Raw genomic sequence first — 19,552 nt, 5'->3', positions numbered from 1 at the left:
TATTACAAGAAAAATAATAAATACAAAATATTTTTTATAATATATTTTATAATTATGTTTTAAAATAAAAGATGTTATTATAAAATATCATATAAAATTAAGATTTCTTTATAAAAATATCTTCATTTCACTTTATATATTATGAAAGTATTGTAAAAAAAAAAATGATTTATACACAATATTTTTTATAACATTTTATATAATTATATTTTAATTGAAGAATATTTTTATAAAACATCTTAATTTTTCCTTGCTCTTATATAACATCTTATAAAAGATGTTGTGTATATCTTTACTCTTATTACAAATGAAGTGGTACAGTTGGTAATTATGTGCAGGATGTTGAAGAGATATTTAGGAACTCTAGAGGAAAACAGACAGGATGAAGGCTTTGGCCGTTGCGGTCCAACATAGAGCCTCCCCATCTAATCAAACACCATAAAGTCCATATTCAGGAGCCATGTCAGCACGCCATCCACAACATGATAGATAAGTAAGATAGATAAGTAAGAAAACAGACACCCTCAACAAATCTTGGTTATAATTTGGATAGTTAGTTGAAAATTTTTTATTTAGATAAAATTTTAAAATATTATTTTTTTAATATTATTATTTTAATATTTAAAAAAATTGAATTGAAATTTAAAAAATTTAAATGGTTTATTATATTTTACATGAAAAATTGAAAAAATTGTAATGATAAAATAAAATAAAATAAAAATTTTGTGTCTCATTCCACTTGTCAAACCTATAAGAGTAATGATATATACATAATACATTTTACAATAATAATATAAAATAATAATATTTTTATAAAATGATATTTTTTTTATAAAATATTTTATAAAAATATCTTCTATTTAAAATATAATTGTATAAAATATTATGCGTAAATTATTTTTCGTATTTTATTTTGTCTCATAATTGCAGCAATGCCGGACCCTGAGCAACAAAAGTCTTCCTAATTCCCAACCAACAAAAGCTTCAGAATCCAGAGACGCCTCAGAACCAAAATCCAAATCCCCTACTGATCCAAATTACTACTTGCAATGTATCGTTAAGTGTTTTAATTATATATATATATATATATAATCAAATTAATTCAATATTTATTACAAAAGGAATATGACATTTTGCAGCAAGAACTTTTTGCTGCAAAAGCATAAATTTTGCCGTAACAAATCTTGTGTAAAAAATTTCTACTCGCAGCCAAAAGATTTTGCCAAATATAGTCAAATGTCAGCTCGTGTGTATGCAGTCACTCCTAGAGAGGTAGATGATGAAGCTCCAAGAACATATAGAGCGTATGCAATTCTTTTCTAAGACTTATATATTATTAAGTTTAGTCAAGATTGATTGGATTGTAACTGATGGTATTATTACATTATTATTGTTTTGAAGTAATGTCAAGCCCTTAAGATTTGTAGTAGGTACACTGTTTGATTCTAGCGAATTCCTATTTTTAGTGATTGTGATATTGCACGAAAGTTCAGTTCAAAATCCGAATTGTTACCAAGCGGTAAGAGTAACAATTCTCATTAAGAGTATTACTGTTCATACCAATGTAGATATAGAATACATTTTCGTAATATAAGGATGGATATTGAAGGATGATGAATTAGTATTCTGCGTATTTGGTGTTTGTTTTGATTCTGAGGATGCAATGGAATTTGTGTTCAGAAGAGTAAAGTGATTGGGAGAAGCTTTATCCTTAATAGGATTCACTTATAAGAGCAATTTTATCCAGCTGCCATTAAATAGTTTTTGGCGAAGCATTGTGTTTGTGGAAATATCGATCACCCTTATATTGGAGACAATTATGTGAGTAAAATCTTGGTCTTAAATATTTACATGAATGGTAGGAACATATTCTTTTAATTAGAGTCGGAATAAGAAGAAGCTCATGAAGAATAGAAGAGCTATGTCAATTATATGAGAGAAAGTTTTGAGATTAGATTAACACCTAAACGATTATTGAGGTACTACCTAGGAGGAGGAATGATTCATTTTGATTATGAAAGAAATAAGTTAGTCTTAGGTAGATAGGATTCCTTGAGGAAATAGAGAAAGTGAATTTAGTTGTATATGAATTAAATTCTTCCAAATTGAATTGCGCGAACACATGAAGTTTTAGATTTAGAGAGTATGCCAGTATGACTCAACCTACTTTGTGGAAGGATTCTGATGCCAATTGTTGATTGTAAATAGATCAAGTTAATGAATGGCAGAATCTCAGTGGTAGAAATATATGCGGTGAATAACTCTTTGAGCAGCAATGAAAGTAATAACTTCACTTAAGTAAGAATTCAGTGTCCTAGATGGTTAGTCTAGAACTTGTTCATTTTAGGCAGTAACATTTGTAGAGTATTATATTCTTCTCTTAAATGGTAGTAGTTATTCTATGAACCCATATTATGGATATAGATAAGAATGGTGTAGGCTATGAGAAGAAGGCTTTGCCTCATGAATAGCGCTATCTACTTCTTCACCCGACCACTTGGATGGATCAAGATAGCTTCAAAGTAAGGATGTAACGGGACCAAGCTGAGTCCAGCGGAGAAGCAGAGGAGCGCGCCGCAGCTGCCAATGCTGAGCCCATAACATCAAGCTCGCCTATGTCATCGACTCACCGTAGATGTTTGTTGGTAGAAGGTCAAGTGCTAGATAGTGACGATGATGAAAAGGTCGAGCAGCACCCCCGCCCAGTGCATAACATGATGTATGATTTAGACGACGACATATTCTACTACTTATCCCAACACGCCACGCCGATGGACATTAACGCACCACCACTGGCACCGACTAGCGACAATATGTCCAGTGATGGACAGTAGGTTTGGTGAGCAGTGTCTTCTCCTTAGTATTATTGATTGTTCGTACTTACATCGATTTCGAAGATGAAATCTTTTTTTAGAAAGGGAAGATGTAACAGCCCTCTAGAAATTCAATGGTATAATTTCTATAGGCTTTAGGAACCTCTTAGGTGCGATTTGGATTCGAAGGAGACTTGAGGAGACTTCAGCTCATTTCGTACGGAAAGTAATATTGAAGATGACTTCAATATTTTTGAACTCGTTTGACAGAAAAGGTGCCGATGTGTTCTCATATAAGACAAAATCTATCTTACCGTTACTTTACCTTTCAACTGTTTCCATTACACGGGTGTAATGAAGAAGGTGAATGAAGCTCACCCACCCCTTCACCCAAGCCCGAAAAGCACCCTCATCTCGACGCAGAGGTCTTCAAATCCCTCACCCACCCCTTTCACGCACCCCTCATCTTCATCACCACGCAGGGCTCCTCACTCGATGCTAGACCCATCTCCTGCCGTCATCAACACCAAAGCTCACCAGTTCAGCCCACTTCATGGCATAGCTGAGGGGGCCATCTCATCTGCAATCTCACTACTATACGCACGAATTGGAAGGCAGCCCAACTAATCGCACGAATTGGAAGCATCTCAAGACCCACGGCGAAGGCAACCCAGGTCCGTTGATCGCGTGAGAGACACCATCCCCACCAATCGAGCTGGGTTTGAGGTACTGCCTGGTAACCGTACCACATCACGTCCCCCTTCCTTTTATAGAGATTCCCCTGCCCCCTGATCCAAAGCCTGCGAACACACTTCTAGGGTTTTGATCGTGAGATTCGCGTTTAATACTGTAGAATTATTTTATTTACGTTGCCTCTTGCATGATAAATTCACAAATCGCGCTATACAAATGAAACCCACCCTTCATAAAATCTTCAAACAGCGCACCTCAAGATTAAAATCTTACCATAAACACCCACGAGGTATTTCTATCACCACCACGGCTCCAAAAACACGGTCCTTCCAAGTATGTGAATCTAACTCATCTCAAATCATTTTTAGCTGTTATATATGCAATGCACAAAATTTTGTTGGCGTGACTCTAGTTGGGAGATGAATTTGTTGGGAAAATTTGTTGTGTAGTGGTTACTGACCGAGAAAGATTATTATCCATATTATGCAAGCTGTGCTCATGAGCACGATAGTGCTAAGTTTCATGTTATTCTTATTTTCATTTGTAAATTTAGGTGTTTAGAAAATATTTATGATGTTTACCCATTTCATTTGTTTAGATGTTATGGTTTGAAATTACATAATGATGATGCATAATGAGATTATTTAACAATGCATAATGCTGTGATGTTTATGGTTTGCCGTGCATGTGGTTTTTTTTTTTTTTTGGATTTGCATACTTGAATGTGGTAGTTTGGTTGGGGCCTAATTTCTTTCCTGTTATTTGTTCCAAACTGCCGTGCATGTGGTTATGGTTTTTTTTCTTGTTATTTGTTCTGCATCGATGCCATGCATGTGGTTTTATTTTTGGGTATACATACTTGAATGTGGATCTTTGGTTGGGGCCTCATTTGAAGTCACTTAAAAAAAAATTAATTGTGGTGGATTTTGTTTATGTTTTTGGTATGCATACTTGAATGTGGTAGTGGGGTTTTTTTTTTTTTCCTATTATTTGTTCTGTTACTGCCGTGCATATGGTTCTTTTTTGGGTATGCATACTTGAATTTGGATCTTTGGTTGGGGCCTCATTTGAAGTCACTTAAAAAAAAATTATTATGGTGTGTTTTGTTTATGTTTGGTAAGGGTCCTTGAATGTAGGGCTGGGCTCCGACTCCGACGGAGTCGGAGTGATCATTTCCGACCTCCGACTCCGACAAGAGTCGGAGCCAAATTGGAGCTCCGACTCCGACTCCGAATTGGAGTCGGAGTCCGACTCTGATCAGAGGTCGGAGCTCCGACATCCTATCGGAGCTCCGACCTCCTATAGGAGCTCCGACATAAGATCGGAGCTCAACGTGCGCTCGACGTGGCGCTCGAGCGGAACTCTTTCAGAGAGGTTCGCTCGACTTTCGCTCGACATGTCACTCGAGCGAACCTCTCTGGAAGAGGTTTGCTCGACTTCCGCTCGACATGTCGCTCGAGCAGAACTCTTCCAGAGAGGTTCGCTCGACTTCCGCTCGACATGTCGCTCGAGCCAATGTTCAATACAACGTGTGCTCGACTTGCGCTCGACACCTCGCTCGAGCGCAAGTGTACAGTAAAAAAAATTTCAGAGTCGGAATCGGAGCTTCTTGGAGCTCCGACTCCGACTCCGACTCCGAATACATATTCGGAGCTACTTCGAATTCCGACCCCGAATTCCGATGACTCCGACAAAGTCGGAGTCGGAGTCGGAGCAGAAGTCGGACGAAGTCGGAATTTTCAGAATTTTGCACACCCCTACTTGAATGTGGTAGTGGGATTTTTTTTTTCTGTATTTTGGTCTGCTACTGCCATGCATGTGGTGCGGTTTGGATTTGGGTTTGCATACTTGAATGTGGTTGTTTGCTTGGGGGCTCATTTCAGCTCACTTAAAAAAATTATTATTGTTGTCTATTTTGCTTTTTGTTTTTGGTATGCATACCTAAATGTGGTAGTGGTATGCATACTTAATTTTTGTTATTTGTTATGCTACTGTAGCGTATTTTTATATAACAAAGTTTACTTTTGGCCTTAAACTTCCGTCATGACTCATCTTCTAGCGATACTCCTTACGCTCATCTGCTAGACATCGCCCATATCAACAGGTATGGGTCATATTTTAATTCTGGGTCATTACTCATATTCCTGCATATTGCCTTTAATGTTGCATAGTTGACGACCAATGTCTTTTTCTATATTATATTACCAATTTCTTAGTTATTCGAAATGGATGATCCGGAAAACACGATCCGGGATCTTGAGATTTGGGGCGATGGCATGGAGGATATATTCATTGACATGCTCTACCAGGATGCCCTTCAAGGTAGATTAAAGGGTGGAAAGATCACGTTTAGAGAGCATTCAATTTATGCTCAGCGACTAACCGCTGTTGGTGTAAAAGTGTTTGACGCAAACCAGGTTCGAGGCAAACCTACGAGGCTTAAGGGTTTACAACGTTTGTTCACCGATTTATTGAGCTAAACCGGGATGGGTTGGGATCCCGACACGAAGACAGTAGTCGCGAGCAACGACTGCTGGGAAAATGCTATCAGGGTAAAACTTAACTTTCCCACCATCTTTCTTTAACCAAAAAGCAAGTTTGCTCATTACTTAGCTGATTATTAACATGTATGTATAATGCAATGATTGTTAGGTTAAATCCAAATGGGGGAGGTTTCGTACTTTTGCCTGTCCAAAGTACGAGGAGCTGTGCACTATATTTGGCACTTCTGTTGCATACGGGACTATGCAACATGCGTCAACACAGTTGCCCGCAGATAGCGACGACGAGCGCCGCCTTGATCAGGAGATGCGAGTTCGGCGGCCTCCCGTATTTGGCAATCGACAGGGATTGCTCCTTGACAATGATGACTTTATTGACTTGATGGGGATCGGGTCACCTTCAATCGATGGACCGACACAATCATCACGTAGAACGAAGAAGAAAAAGAGCGAGTTTGAGGTACAACTTTCTGAGGCTGTTGAGGAGGTGAAACGCACGCAGATTGCGCGTCGTAGGAAGTATGAGGATCAGGAAACTGTGGATTCAGCAAAGCGCAACAAAGGATCACAGCATAGTGATCGCACCAATGGCAGTTATGATCCGATTTAGTCATTGTGCGACATTGCTCAGCGAGCTTTCCCCAAGGCTGGAACCTCAACAGTTTGTGCGTGCAGTTAAGGAATTACTAAACCCAGATATACGGCAATTCTTCTTATCAATGGATGCTGCGGGGAGGGACGATTGGGCCCGTAATTGTTAAATTAGCATTTATAATGAATTGTATTTTATTCTTTAGGCCATTGTGACTTTATTGGTTTGATGAGTTTATAAACTGCTAATTTTTTTACCATTGTTGTCTGGACCATTCATTTAGATGAAGTAGATGAGGGCCTGATTTTAAGGGTTAAGGCAGTGTTTGGATTATGCATGATTGTTCACCTTAATGCATAATAATTATCTGATTATAATAATGCATGATTATTTTGTAAACTTGGGAGATTACTTAAAACTGTTGTTAAAATAAAAGTGTGAATTAACCCACTGTGCACCATGCGAATTGGTTTGCAGGAAGCTACTCGATGAACATGAACCTTGATGCAGATGACATTGTTACTGATGTGGGTTCGATTGATAGTAGTGGAGATGAACTTGCAATTGATGATCTTGAGACACTCGCATTTCAGAGGGCCGGTAGACAAGCGCAACAACATCTTAGACAGCCACAACATAATATCGGTCTGCAGGGACATCAATATATTTTGAAAGTTTTGAATGGGAATCCAACGAATTCTCGCTAGTTATTTCGAATGGAGGTTGATGCCTTTCATGCATTATGCAGCTTGTTACATTCAAATAGATTTTTGAAGGACACTAGAAAAGGGGTGACCGTCGAGGAACAATTAGGCATGTTCACATCGGTAGTGGCGGCTGGAGAAGAACAACGAGGAGTGGGGCAGCAATTTTAACATTCAACGAAAACTGTTAACTCCCACGTAAAGAAAGTTATGCAGTCTCTGTGTAGGCTTGGGACACATCTTATTTACCCAACTCACACATCCGGGATGCACCCAACAATCGCAGCCAATCCGAGGTGTTACCCTTGGTTTGAGGTAAGTTGTTTATGGTAGATAATTAATTATAAGTGAGGTGTATATTGGGTCATTATTTAATAAATTATTTGAACCGTATGCAATCATATCTAGATGGGTTCATCGTTTGCAGGGATGCATTGGTGTAATTGATGGGACGATGATTGACGATGTTGTACCTGCAGAGGTACGTGAGGCATATCGCAACCGACATGGGCGAGTTGCCCAAAACGTGTTGTGTATATGCGACTTGGACATGAAGTTCACATTCCTGTACACTGGTTGGGAGGGAAGTTCGCATGATGCACGCGTATTCATCGATGCATTGAGTCAGGGCCGCAACCAATTTCCAATGCCTCTCGAGGGTAAAAATATTTATATTATTATAATAATTTTTGTTTGCAAATTCTTTCTCTTTATATGTACTTTGTTACATCTGTGGGAATGATTGGTAAGGGTCTGATTATTTTCCTGTTAATGTAACATGTCATTATTATCTAGTCGATTCAGCGTACCCATGTACTCGGGGATTTATGCCCCCTATCCCAGAGAGAGATATCATAGAAGTGACCGTCAAGGTCAGAGGGGATTTAGGGGGTATAAGGATTATTTTAATCATCATCATTCATGCATTTGTAACGTAATAGAACATACATTTGGGGTCTTGAAATCACGATTTAGAATTTTAGGACTCATGCCTGAGTATAAAGTCGGGAGGCAAGGGGATCTGATCATTGCATGTTGTATGTTACACAAATTTATTAGAATGACGACGCCGAATGACTGGTTGTTCGAGGACTGGAGAAATAGGGAGCTGAGTCCAAGCGGTCGTGCATATAGTGACACCGCAGCTTCAATACGTCATCCTGACATGACCGTCGAATCAGCCCGAGCTATGGCTGGAATTAGGGATGACATTGCCATTCGTATGTGGGAAGCTAGGGGTGATCATTGATATATATGTAATAAATATTGAGATTATAAGGGTGTAGTTAGAGATTCAAATGTATTACAAACTTGAATTTGGTGTGGCAATATATTACTTATTTTCATACATGGGGAAGTTTGTACCAAATTTGTTTAGAAAATATGGTTGCTAATTTTATGAGCTATATATGTAAATTTAGTTTAATGCAATGATTGGTCGATATGTAAATTTTATACTGCTAAAATTATAAAAAAAAAAAAAAAGAAGTGATTTTATAATTTAATGATGTTATTTTTTCTAATTTATTATCATTTACCATTATATATATAAAACAAATTTATATATATTAGTATTATTTAACGATTTTGGAAACAATTAAAAATCATTTTTAAAACATTTTTTATTAATCAATTTTTATTTGATATTTTACAAAAAAATTCCGTTACAAAAAAATTGTAATCCGGAATATATTATTATTCACTATATTAAAAAAAATAAAAATTAGGTAGTTAGTTAATTAATAATTTATTATTACTTATTATAATATATTTATAAATAACAACTATTTCATTTCAAAAAAAGTTAAAACCATATCAACTAACAACTCATCTCATTACTATTCACAACTTATCTCAACTCATATCACTACTATTCACAAATCATCTCAACTCTTCTCACTACTATTCACAACTCATCTCAACTCTTCTTCGAATCCAAATGGCACCTTAAAAACTCTATAAGTTTTCACGAATCAACCAATCACGTAGGTTTTAGTCAATATTATCACTTACTATGGTGCCGGAAGCGCAATTTTATTTCGTTGAGATAGTTAAAAGTGTTAGAATGCAATATGGTTTACGTCATTAGACTCAGTTAGTTATTTAAGATTTTATTATGGCATCCTTAACTGAGTTGCTCGAGCTACTCAATGGATTAGCCTAGTAGTTGCTTTAGTTCCTATTAATACTTAAGGAGCTCGGTCTCTAGTACTCTTATGATGTCGTTTTGTTTAATTATATTTGAAATACAAAGTATGTTCTTGAGTTCAAGAAAAAAAAAGTTTCTAATTTTAATTGATCACGCTAGGTGACTCGAGCGAGGGTATTTAAAAAAAAAAATCATGCCATATTAAAAATAAATTTTAATATTAAACGTCACCCATACACAATATTTATCCCCATTATCTAGCATTGTCTCAAAAGTTAACCTATCTTTCTATGTCAGAAGTCTTCTTGTTGTCTCCTTGCTCCTTGCTTTTCCGCAGTAGTTGCTTCTTGAGCTCTTTCTGTGAATAAGGTCTCGAAAGTGAGATTTTGCCCTACGTTCAAATTCTTTAAATAGAGTGGAAATGTCAGATGCTCTTTTTGACGTATCTTTTACTCCAGGTATGTTAGGATAAGAGTCTTTCTCCCTGTTGTGTCATACTGTAGGATGATAGAGACATGTGAATAGGGTATGGTTTGCACACCCATACGGTCTGCCAACTCCTCCATCCCACCTTGAACAAGGGTTCTCTAGTTGGCGTTGGGCCATACTTCTACGTCCAGTTGATAAGATTCCATGCCTTCACCTTTAATTGTAGACCCGGTCCTATCGAGACCTTTCGAATGGGGTATGACTTTGAGTACAATACTGACACCCTTTCTGAGCTCTTCCGTGCTATCCCCAAAAGTTCTCATGACTGGTTGCATTAGTATTTGTCCCTTCTGAACTCTTTGGCGAGTAATCCTTTCTCACCTTGGGTGGGTAGTGCACAACTCGTCCAAGCTCATCTGTCTCTCTGATTTCTTGTTCTTGTTCTCATGGGATGCTAATTTTCTAGCTTGTCTACCGTGGCAGATTTTCCTCATCTCTATCGCTCTGGGACATATTAGTAGGATTGCCACGTGGTGCCTGATCACCCAGATGTTGGACTAGTTACACTCGATGGCTCCTGCTGTTGGTTCTTAAGACCATTGGAGTGCTTGTCGTCTTTGTCTTTTCTTCAACTCTAAGATTGGTTTATCCCCTTTTGCGTTAGGTAGGACTCTCATAACTGCATATACTGAAAGAAGTGCTATCTCTAGCTTCTTTAGGAGTCTATCATTGAGTTTTCGACCACTAAAAAATCTCAACTCACTCTCGAGATGCCACTCTTTGGAAAAACACTTGGAGGAAGGGAGAGAGTAGGCCTGCAACCTCAGGCATGTTTTCTTGTTTATAATGAAAGAAATCAAAGGAAATAATGAGAGAAAGAGCAAAACCTGATTGTAATTAAACTCTCTTCGGCTTCTGCAATGAAAAACTTGGTTATATTGATCGCACGGGCCTACTTAGGTAGTTATGGATCATCGACTCGACTGACCAAAGCTTGACAAACTGCTAAAATAAACTAACGAGAGGCTTTGTAATTGGATACTACTCAACTAAATATAAACGTCTTCTTGCTTTATGATATGATTGGCGGACCCACTTTATTTGTTAATGAGCCAAGAAAGAACTTCCTCAGTCAGATTTGCATTAGCATCATGTGGAGAAATATGCACGTACTTGCTTAGTATACTCCAATGGAAGAATTTCATAAAAATCAACGGATAAATATGCTTGCTAGCTGCATTGTGACATCGTTTCTAGAAACAAGGGTTGCTGTTTGCTGCTTGTAGGTTTCTGCAAAAGAGCGTTGCGGCCGGGAAGGAGTGAATTATGCAGCAGCAAGGTTTTAGTTCTTTCGGCTTGCTTCAAGCTCATATTTGGTTAAATCTCCGAAAATATCAATAAGGTGAGAATACACAGTTATTTTAAGAAGTGTAAACTTTTTTTTTTCATGAACTCAAGAACATACTTTATATTTAAAATATAATAGGATTACACAAAAGTAATCCCATAAACTGATATGATTTGATATGATTCGTCAGATTATAAAATTATTTTTATTATAAAATAGATTTAATAGATAGATAAAATTATATTAATTTATGTGATTATTTTCATATAATTTATTTATAGATGTAGCCGTACTTGATTTTAATAGGTCGCGTTAGCTTGTGACTCGAGCGAGGGTATTTCAAAGGACCCATGTCATTTTTACTCTAACTTCTTTATCTACTGTTGAAGGGGTGAGTGAGCAGCCCAGCCCACCAAATGAGGCTCCGACCAACTGGACTTTTAGCTCTTGTGAGGCGAAATGAACACTTTTTTTAGTTTCTATTTGATTTGTTTTCACAATTTTTTTTAACTTATTTTATTTTATTTAATTATTATAATTTTTTTAAATTTCTACGTAAAATAAAATAAAATAATTTAATTTTTTCAAATTTTAAAATAAAAATAATATTAAAATATATATTTTAACAATATTTTATTCAATTTTTAATTTTAATTTCAACTCATCTCATCTTATCTGCGAAAACAAACGAAGCATAATCTAATAAAATGAATTTAAAACAATATATGTATGTATCAAACACAGGAAAGAAACTATAACACTAACATCCACAAACACATATTATAAACAAGTTACAAAAGCTAACAACATACAAAATAAAAATCCTCCAAATTCCCAAACTTTAAACAAATAAACTTCAAAACAAATTCAAGATTCATGCACCCTAAACTCCAAATTGCCAGTTCCCAAGCAAGCACACATGAATTATGACACCTCCACAAATAAAAATTATATATAAAAAAAAAAAAAGCACATCACATATTTAATTTCTTGCAATAAGGAAACCTGAATTAAGATAAAGAAAATATAAAAATATGAATAATTAAGTTAAATTAACAAACCAACTTCTATCAATGTCACTATGGCGAATTAGATAAAAAGCTGGAACTTGAATTATATAAATATTTTCAATTAATTAAACAAAACGACATCGTCTAAATTAAAGAATTTTAGTTTCTATTTTACATAGTTGGTATCTACTATATTATTACCTCCTAGATCCGTTCATCCTCTACTGGGAGGATGGATAACCGACCATGTGTTGAAGTCCCTGCCCCAAGCAAGCAGTCATTGTTGACTGCTTGCTTCTCAACCTCCAGCGTGCAGCGCCCAGTGCCTAGCGCCCAACTGTCTATTGAATGCATATTAAATACATTCACACGGTAATGCGATATACATTCGCTTATAAATTGAAGCTCCATGCGAGAGCTTCTGATACACCCAAGAAGAGAAAATAGAGAGAGCCTGGAGAGCTCTGAGAGAAAAGGAGAGAGTTGAGTGGAGTGGAGTGTGATCCTCCTCCTCTGTAATATTTTCTTGTGTACCACTATTTAATAGTGAAACTCTTTTCTGTGGATGTAGGCAGTTGCTGAACCACGTTAAATTTTTAGTGTCACTGAGTGCGTAGAGTGTACTCTTTTATTACCGCTTTTATCCCTTCCGCTGTGTTGATTTCCCCAACAAGTGGTATCAGAGCTATTGTTGGGAAGAATTTTTTTTTACAGAAAACTCGTTTTTAGTGTGTAGCTCAGTTTTAAATTTGAGCATACCACTGTGTTCGTCTCATCGAGACAAGAAAAGCGGTGAAAACCAGAGGCTGAAAGGACGCCGCACGCTCCCCCACGCGCCGTCTGAAGATCGGAGAGTGAGTCCACTCTCGACACGCGCTGCACGCGCCCAGGAGAGGCACGAGCGCGTGAGACCCACTCTTGGCACGCGCCGCACGCGCTCCAGAGAGGCCCTTGCGCGTGAAGTTCACGCGCCTGACGTTTCTATTGACCCAGAAGCGCGTGAGTTACACGCGCCTATGCGTTCCACGCTCTCCAGTGAGGTTCTGGCGCGTGAAGAACACGCGCCTACGCGCTGTTAGTCGCGCCACGTGCTACACGCGCGACAGTGTTCCTGTTTTGGCTTGTGCTATCTGAGTCCGATTTTGACAAAACAAGACTCGTTTCCAACAAAATCAAGCGTTCCGGACACAATGGTGCTGTCCGTTTTGCGATATTCCACTTCAAAATTCCTGTACTTGCATTTTGTATTTAGAATCAGTCTAAATCCATGGAGGATTCAGCATCAGGCGCCATGATAAAGCTGACTGCCTCAAACTACAGTCTTTGGAGGCCTCGGATGGAGGATCTATTGAACTGTAAAGATCTGTCTGACCTTTTGGAAGATGAAGGAAAGAAGCTAGATGAAGTTACAGATCAAGTGTGGAGAAAGATGCACAAGAAGACTATCGGTCAGATCAGACAATGGATTGACTATAGTGTTTTTCACCACGTGGCCCAGGAGACAGATACATATAGCCTCTGAAAAAAGTTGGAGGATATGTATCAAGCTAAGACTGCTCGAAACAAGGCCCTCTTGATGAGACGGCTTGTTAACTTGAAGTTGAAGAGCGACACCTCTGTTGCCGAGCACACTAGCGAGTTTCAAAACCTAGTTAACCAGCTCGGATCCGTCAACCTGAATCTTGGCGATGAAGAACAAGCCCTGCTACTTCTTAGTTCGTTACCAGATAGTTGGGAGACGTTGGTGGTCTCCCTCAGTAACTCTACTCCAGATGGTAAACTTACCATGACGATGGTTAAGGATGCCCTGTTTAATGAGGAGGCCAGACGAAAAGAGACAAGCATGAATCAAACTCATGTCCTTGTCACCGAGAGTAGAGAAAGGCCTCGAGGTGATGATAGAGGGAGAAGTGGAGGCAGAAACAGAGGGAAGTCTCAACCACGTGGAAGGTCCAGCAATAGCAGGAACCAGCAGACGGGTAACATGAAATGTTACCATTGTGGCAAAGAAGGCCACATAAGGAAAAACTGCCGCAAGTTTTTAAGGAAAAAAGGTCAAAGCAGTAAGCTGAAGAAAGAAGATGGTGAAACCCTTGTCACTCTTTCGGGAGATGTGGCAATACTCTCCACCAGTGACGAGACGTGTCTACACGTTGCAAGCCATGATGTTGAGTGGGTGGTAGACACAGCAACATCATACCATGCCACTTCCCATAGTGAATTTTTCACTACGTACAAAGTAGGAGACTTTGGTACGGTAAGGATGGGAAACGCCAGTTCCTCGAAGATCGTGGGAGTTGGCGAACTGCAGATAAAAACCAACGTTGGTTGTACCATGGTGTTGAAAGATGTTCGACACATTCCTGACCTTCGGCTCAACCTGATTTCGGGAACAGCTCTTGATCGACAGGGCTATGACAGCTACTTCAGTAATGACACTTGGAAGTTGTCACAAGGTGCCATGGTTGTCGCCCGAGGACATATTTGCGGTACGTTATACAAGACCCATGTGAAGATTGATACTGATAGCCTCAATGCAGCGGAAGACGAGGCATCACCGAATTTGTGGCACAAGAGACTCGGACACATGGGTGAGAAAGGGTTGGATACGCTTGCGAAGAAGGCACTCATCAAGGTTGCCAAAGGAATAGCGTTAAACCCTTGTGAGTGCTGTTTGTTTGGCAAACAACGCAGAGTCTCGTTCAATTCCTCTACAAAGAGAAGATCAGAGTTGTTGAGTCTGGTACACTCTGATGTATGTGGTCCCATGGAAGAAGAGTCATTGGGAGGTAACAGATATTTCGTGACATTCATTGATGATGGCTCACGAAAGGTCTGGGTATATTTTTTTGAAGTCAAAGGATCAGGTCTTTGAGCACTTCAAGAATTTCCACACCCTAGTGGAAAGAGAGACGGGAAAGAAGTTGAAGTGCCTGCGAACGGACAATGGAGGAGAATATGTTTCCAAAAGGTTCGCTGCATAGTGCGCTGATCGCGATATTCAACATGAGAAGACGGTCCCATATACCCCTCAGCACAATGGTGTAGCCGAAAGAATGAATCGGACCATCATTGAAAGAACAAGATGCATGCTCAGTATGGCTAAGTTACCAAAGCCATTCTGGGGTGAAGCTGTTCGTGCTGCCTGTTACCTGATCAACAGATCACCTTCCGCACCACTGGAATTTGAAGTTCCTGAGAAGGTTTGGTCTGGAAAAGATGTCTCTTACTCTCACCTGAGAGTGTTTGGGTGCAAAGCCTTTGCACACGTATCCAAGGAGCTGAGACAGAAGCTCGATGTCAAGTCAACTCCATGTATCTTTGTTGAACATGGAGATGAAGAATTCGGATACAAATTATGGGATCCAGTGACAAAGAGAATTGTCAGAAGTAGGGACGTTGTGTTCCATGAAAACCAGCATATAGGAACTGAAGCTTCCTCGATGTCAGTAGAGCTTAGTTCCTATACACATCCTGCACCATTACAGTTCACCACAGATAATGAGGATATGCAGGATCGAGATCCAGAAGCAGAAGAAGAAGCTCAGGGTGTTGAGCAGGGGGAGCAAGAACCCCCTCCACCAGCAGCTGGTGTACCACCACAAGGGTTAGATGGTGATGAACCTCCTTTGGTTGATGAAACTCAACCAAGAAGATCAGCAAGAGGCCACCTACTGATTCCGTCGATGAGATATCCGGAATCAGACTATATTCTGCTTACTGATGAGGGGGAGTCGGAGAGCTTCCAGGAAGTTCAAACTCATGCTGATAGAAGCCTATGGGTGCAGGCAATGCAAGAAGAGATGAGTTCTTTGCAGAAAAATCAGACCTATGAGTTGGTGAAACTTCCTGAAGGAAAGAAAGCCCTAAAGAGCAAATGGGTGTTCAAGCTGAAGAAAGATGGCCAAGGAAAGCTGATAAAGCACAAAGCCAGATTGGTTGTCAAAGGATTCCAACAGAAGAAGGGAATCGACTTTGACGAGATATTTTCCCCGGTGGTGAAAATGATGTCAATCCGAGTCATACTCGGATTGGTAACCAGCTTGAATTTGGAACTCGAACAGATGGATGTGAAGACAGCCTTTCTCCATGGAGATTTGGAGGAGGAAATCTATATGGAGCAACCAGAAGGGTTTGAAGCTCCAGGGAAAGATTACTTAGTCTGCAAGCTAAAGAAGAGTCTCTATGGCCTCAAGCAAGCGCCGAGGCAATGGTACAAGAAGTTCGACTCATTCATGATGAGTCATGGTTACAAGAGACTTATTGCAGATCAGTATGTCTATGTTCGAAGGTTCCAGGATGCCAAGTTTGTCATACTCCTTCTTTATGTTGATGATATGTTAATCGTTGGTGAGGATAGGTCCAAGATTAACAAACTAAAGAAGGAACTATCCAAGTCCTTTGACATGAAAGACTTAGGCCCAGCACAGCAACTTTTGGGCATGAAGATTGTTCGTGATAGGAATGTCAACAGGGTGTGGCTATCACAACAAAAATATGTTGAACGGGTCATCAGACGTTTCAACATGGGAGATGCTAAGCCAGTCAATACTCCACTTGCTAACCACTTCAAGTTGAGCAAGAGCTCGTGTCTTTCTTCAAAGAAAGAGATTGAAGAAATGAAAGTAATTCCCTACTCTTCAGCAGTAGGAAGCCTGATGTATGCAATGGTTTGTACCAGACCAGATATTGCTCATGCTGTAGGCATGGTGAGCAGATTCCTTTCAAATCCAGGAAAGGATCATTGGGAAGCAGTCAAGTGGATTCTCAGGTACCTAAAAGGTACATCAAAGATGTGTTTGTGTTTCGGGGGAGCTAAACCAGTTTTGGAAGGCTATACAGATTCAGATATGGCAGGAGATCTGGATAGCAGGAAATCTACTTCAGGATTTCTCTTCACTTTTGCAGGCGGAGCTGTCTCTTGGCAGTCTAAATTGCAGAAGTGTGTTACTTTATCTACAACTGAGGCAGAGTACATTGCCGCAGCGGAAGCTGGAAAAGAGATGTTGTGGATGAAGTGTTTCCTCCAAGAACTAGGGGTTAGTCAAGAAGACTACAAGGTACATTGTGATAGTCAAAGTGCTCTAGATTTGAGCAAGAATTCAATGTACCACTCCCGCACTAAGCATATTGATATCCGCTATCATTGGATACGCGAAGCGATGGAACAACAGCTATTGAAGCTTGTGAAGATCCATACGAAAGAGAATCCAGCAGACATGCTGGCGAAGGTGGTTACAAGTGAGAAGCTTGAGCTATGCAGAGATATAGCTGGGATGGATAGCATCTAAGTAAATGGGCATGGAGGGGGAGAATTGTTGAAGTCCCTGCCCCAAGCAAGCAGTCAACAATGACTGCTTGCTTCTCAACCTCCAGCGTGCAGCGCCCAGCGCCTAGCGCCCAACTGTCTATTGAATGCATATTAAATGCATTCACACGGTAATGCGATATACATTCGCTTATAAATTGAAGCTCCATGCGAGAGCTTCTGATACACCCAAGAAGAGAAAATAGAGAGAGCCTGGAGAGCTCTGAGAGAAAAGAAAAGAGTTGAGTTGAGTGGAGTGTGATCCTCCTCCTCTGTAATATTTTTTTGTGTACCACTATTTAATAGTGAAACTCTTTTCTGTGGATGTAGGCAGTTGCCGAACCACGTTAAATTTTTGGTGTCACTGAGTGCGTAGAGTGTACTCTTTTATTACTGCTTTTATCCCTTCCGCTGTGTTGATTTCCCCAACACCATGCTTGTCTGAACTTCCAGATTTTCAGGCTAGGCCGGATTTTATCCAGCTCACATCCACGTACAGTCTCAACTTATACTGATCATGATATTGGGAAATATTAACTAAATATATATATGGCGTTATCTTTTCTTGGCAGGATTTTTGTTATTAAAATAATTAAGGAAATAAAATATATATATATATATATATATACAATTTTGGTAACCAATTGAAGCTATATTAATGCCTAATTATATTGTCAGATTTTCAATTTCCGTGAGAGGAATTTTTCCTAAAAATATTTCCATGCTCGTGCCAATGGCCTTTCGACAGTCGATCTCCATTAATTTGTTCATTGAGAGAGTAATGTTGTGCACCCGACTAGTCATGTATATATATGTACGTATGAATGGATGTGTATGCATACTTGAAGAACTTATTTGCCAAGGAAAGCATGGCAAGGCTGTCATGGCTTCATCTCTCCTTCTTTCTCATCCTAATTACCTTCGCCTTTGCCATTGAGGTTTTAGACGTGAGTCTCTCTCTCTCTCTCTCTCTCTCTCTAACATACCTAATACACTGAATGAAACAAAGACAAAATGTTGGGTTTGATTGGCGATCTTAAAATCGTTGAAAATGACCTGTTTTCTTATAGTGTGATTGATGTTATTTTTTCCCTTTCAGAATTTTGAATGCATTCTCCAAAATTGTATTATTGAGCCCTCGTTGGATAATATAAATATATATATATATATATAAATATATATATATATATTTATATTTATTTATATGAATCCATTGTCTTTTGAGTTTAATGTTTCACAATAATCCTATTATCATGTAGTGTTTTTAACACAAAATTTCCACTCATTATATATGAATAGGCTGGCGGGGAGGAATCGGTTCGTCAAGAAGGTCCAAAAGAAATTAATAAGTTTCCTTGACCTTTTAATTTCTTTTAATCTCCTCATTTCTCATATGAAGTTTTTTTAATGAGTAATGTTATATACAGTCGTAGAGTGTACAAGTGCTGTATAGTCATCATACTTGAAAAAGAGTGAGATCAACTATAAAATATTATTTTTTTTTTATATAAGTCTCATATTTATTCACTTTTTTTAAAGTGATTGCGTAGCGCTTGCATACTTACAACTATCATTTCTCTTCTTTAATATACGGTTTAGATAAAAACATCAATCCACTCACAAGCTTTTAATTTATTTTGGATTTTTTTTTTCTTTCTTTCTTTCTGTTTCCCTTTCAGCGTGTCCGAGGGCCTGCAACTACCGATGCTCAAAAACACATCACAGGAAGCCATGTTTATTCTTCTGCAACAAATGTTGTCAGAAATGTCTCTGTGTTCCCTCGGGAACATATGGGAACAAGGAAGAATGTCCATGCTACAACAACTGGAAAACTAAGGAAGGTCGGCCCAAGTGCCCATGACATGAATTTGCCAATCCATTAATAAATCGGATGCATTTAGTGTAAATCGTAGGATGTTTTAGTCATTTCACATTATGTTATTAACTGAAATGATCAAAATAGCTCATGTTTTATGCTAAATGGAAATTATCCATTTTATTTTCA

The 19,552-nt window shown here is 38.7% G+C and overlaps 1 protein-coding gene across 1 annotated transcript; it reads left to right on the top strand.

Annotated features, from left to right (window-relative positions):
• The first annotated feature begins 8,363 nt into the window (after positions 1-8,363).
• Positions 8,364-19,514, top strand: LOC121249418 (gibberellin-regulated protein 12-like). The gene is made up of 2 exons (XM_041148129.1): positions 8,364-8,523; positions 19,227-19,514. Exons 1-2 carry the CDS (start codon positions 8,364-8,366, stop codon positions 19,406-19,408), a joined length of 342 nt encoding a protein of 113 aa, XP_041004063.1. The 3' UTR covers positions 19,409-19,514.
• Positions 19,515-19,552: the final 38 nt, after the last annotated feature.

The sequence above is a fragment of the Juglans microcarpa x Juglans regia genome, chromosome 2D (assembly GCF_004785595.1).
Source record: "Juglans microcarpa x Juglans regia isolate MS1-56 chromosome 2D, Jm3101_v1.0, whole genome shotgun sequence".
NCBI lineage: Eukaryota > Viridiplantae > Streptophyta > Magnoliopsida > Fagales > Juglandaceae > Juglans > Juglans microcarpa x Juglans regia.
This window is presented reverse-complemented; position numbering and strand designations above follow the sequence as displayed.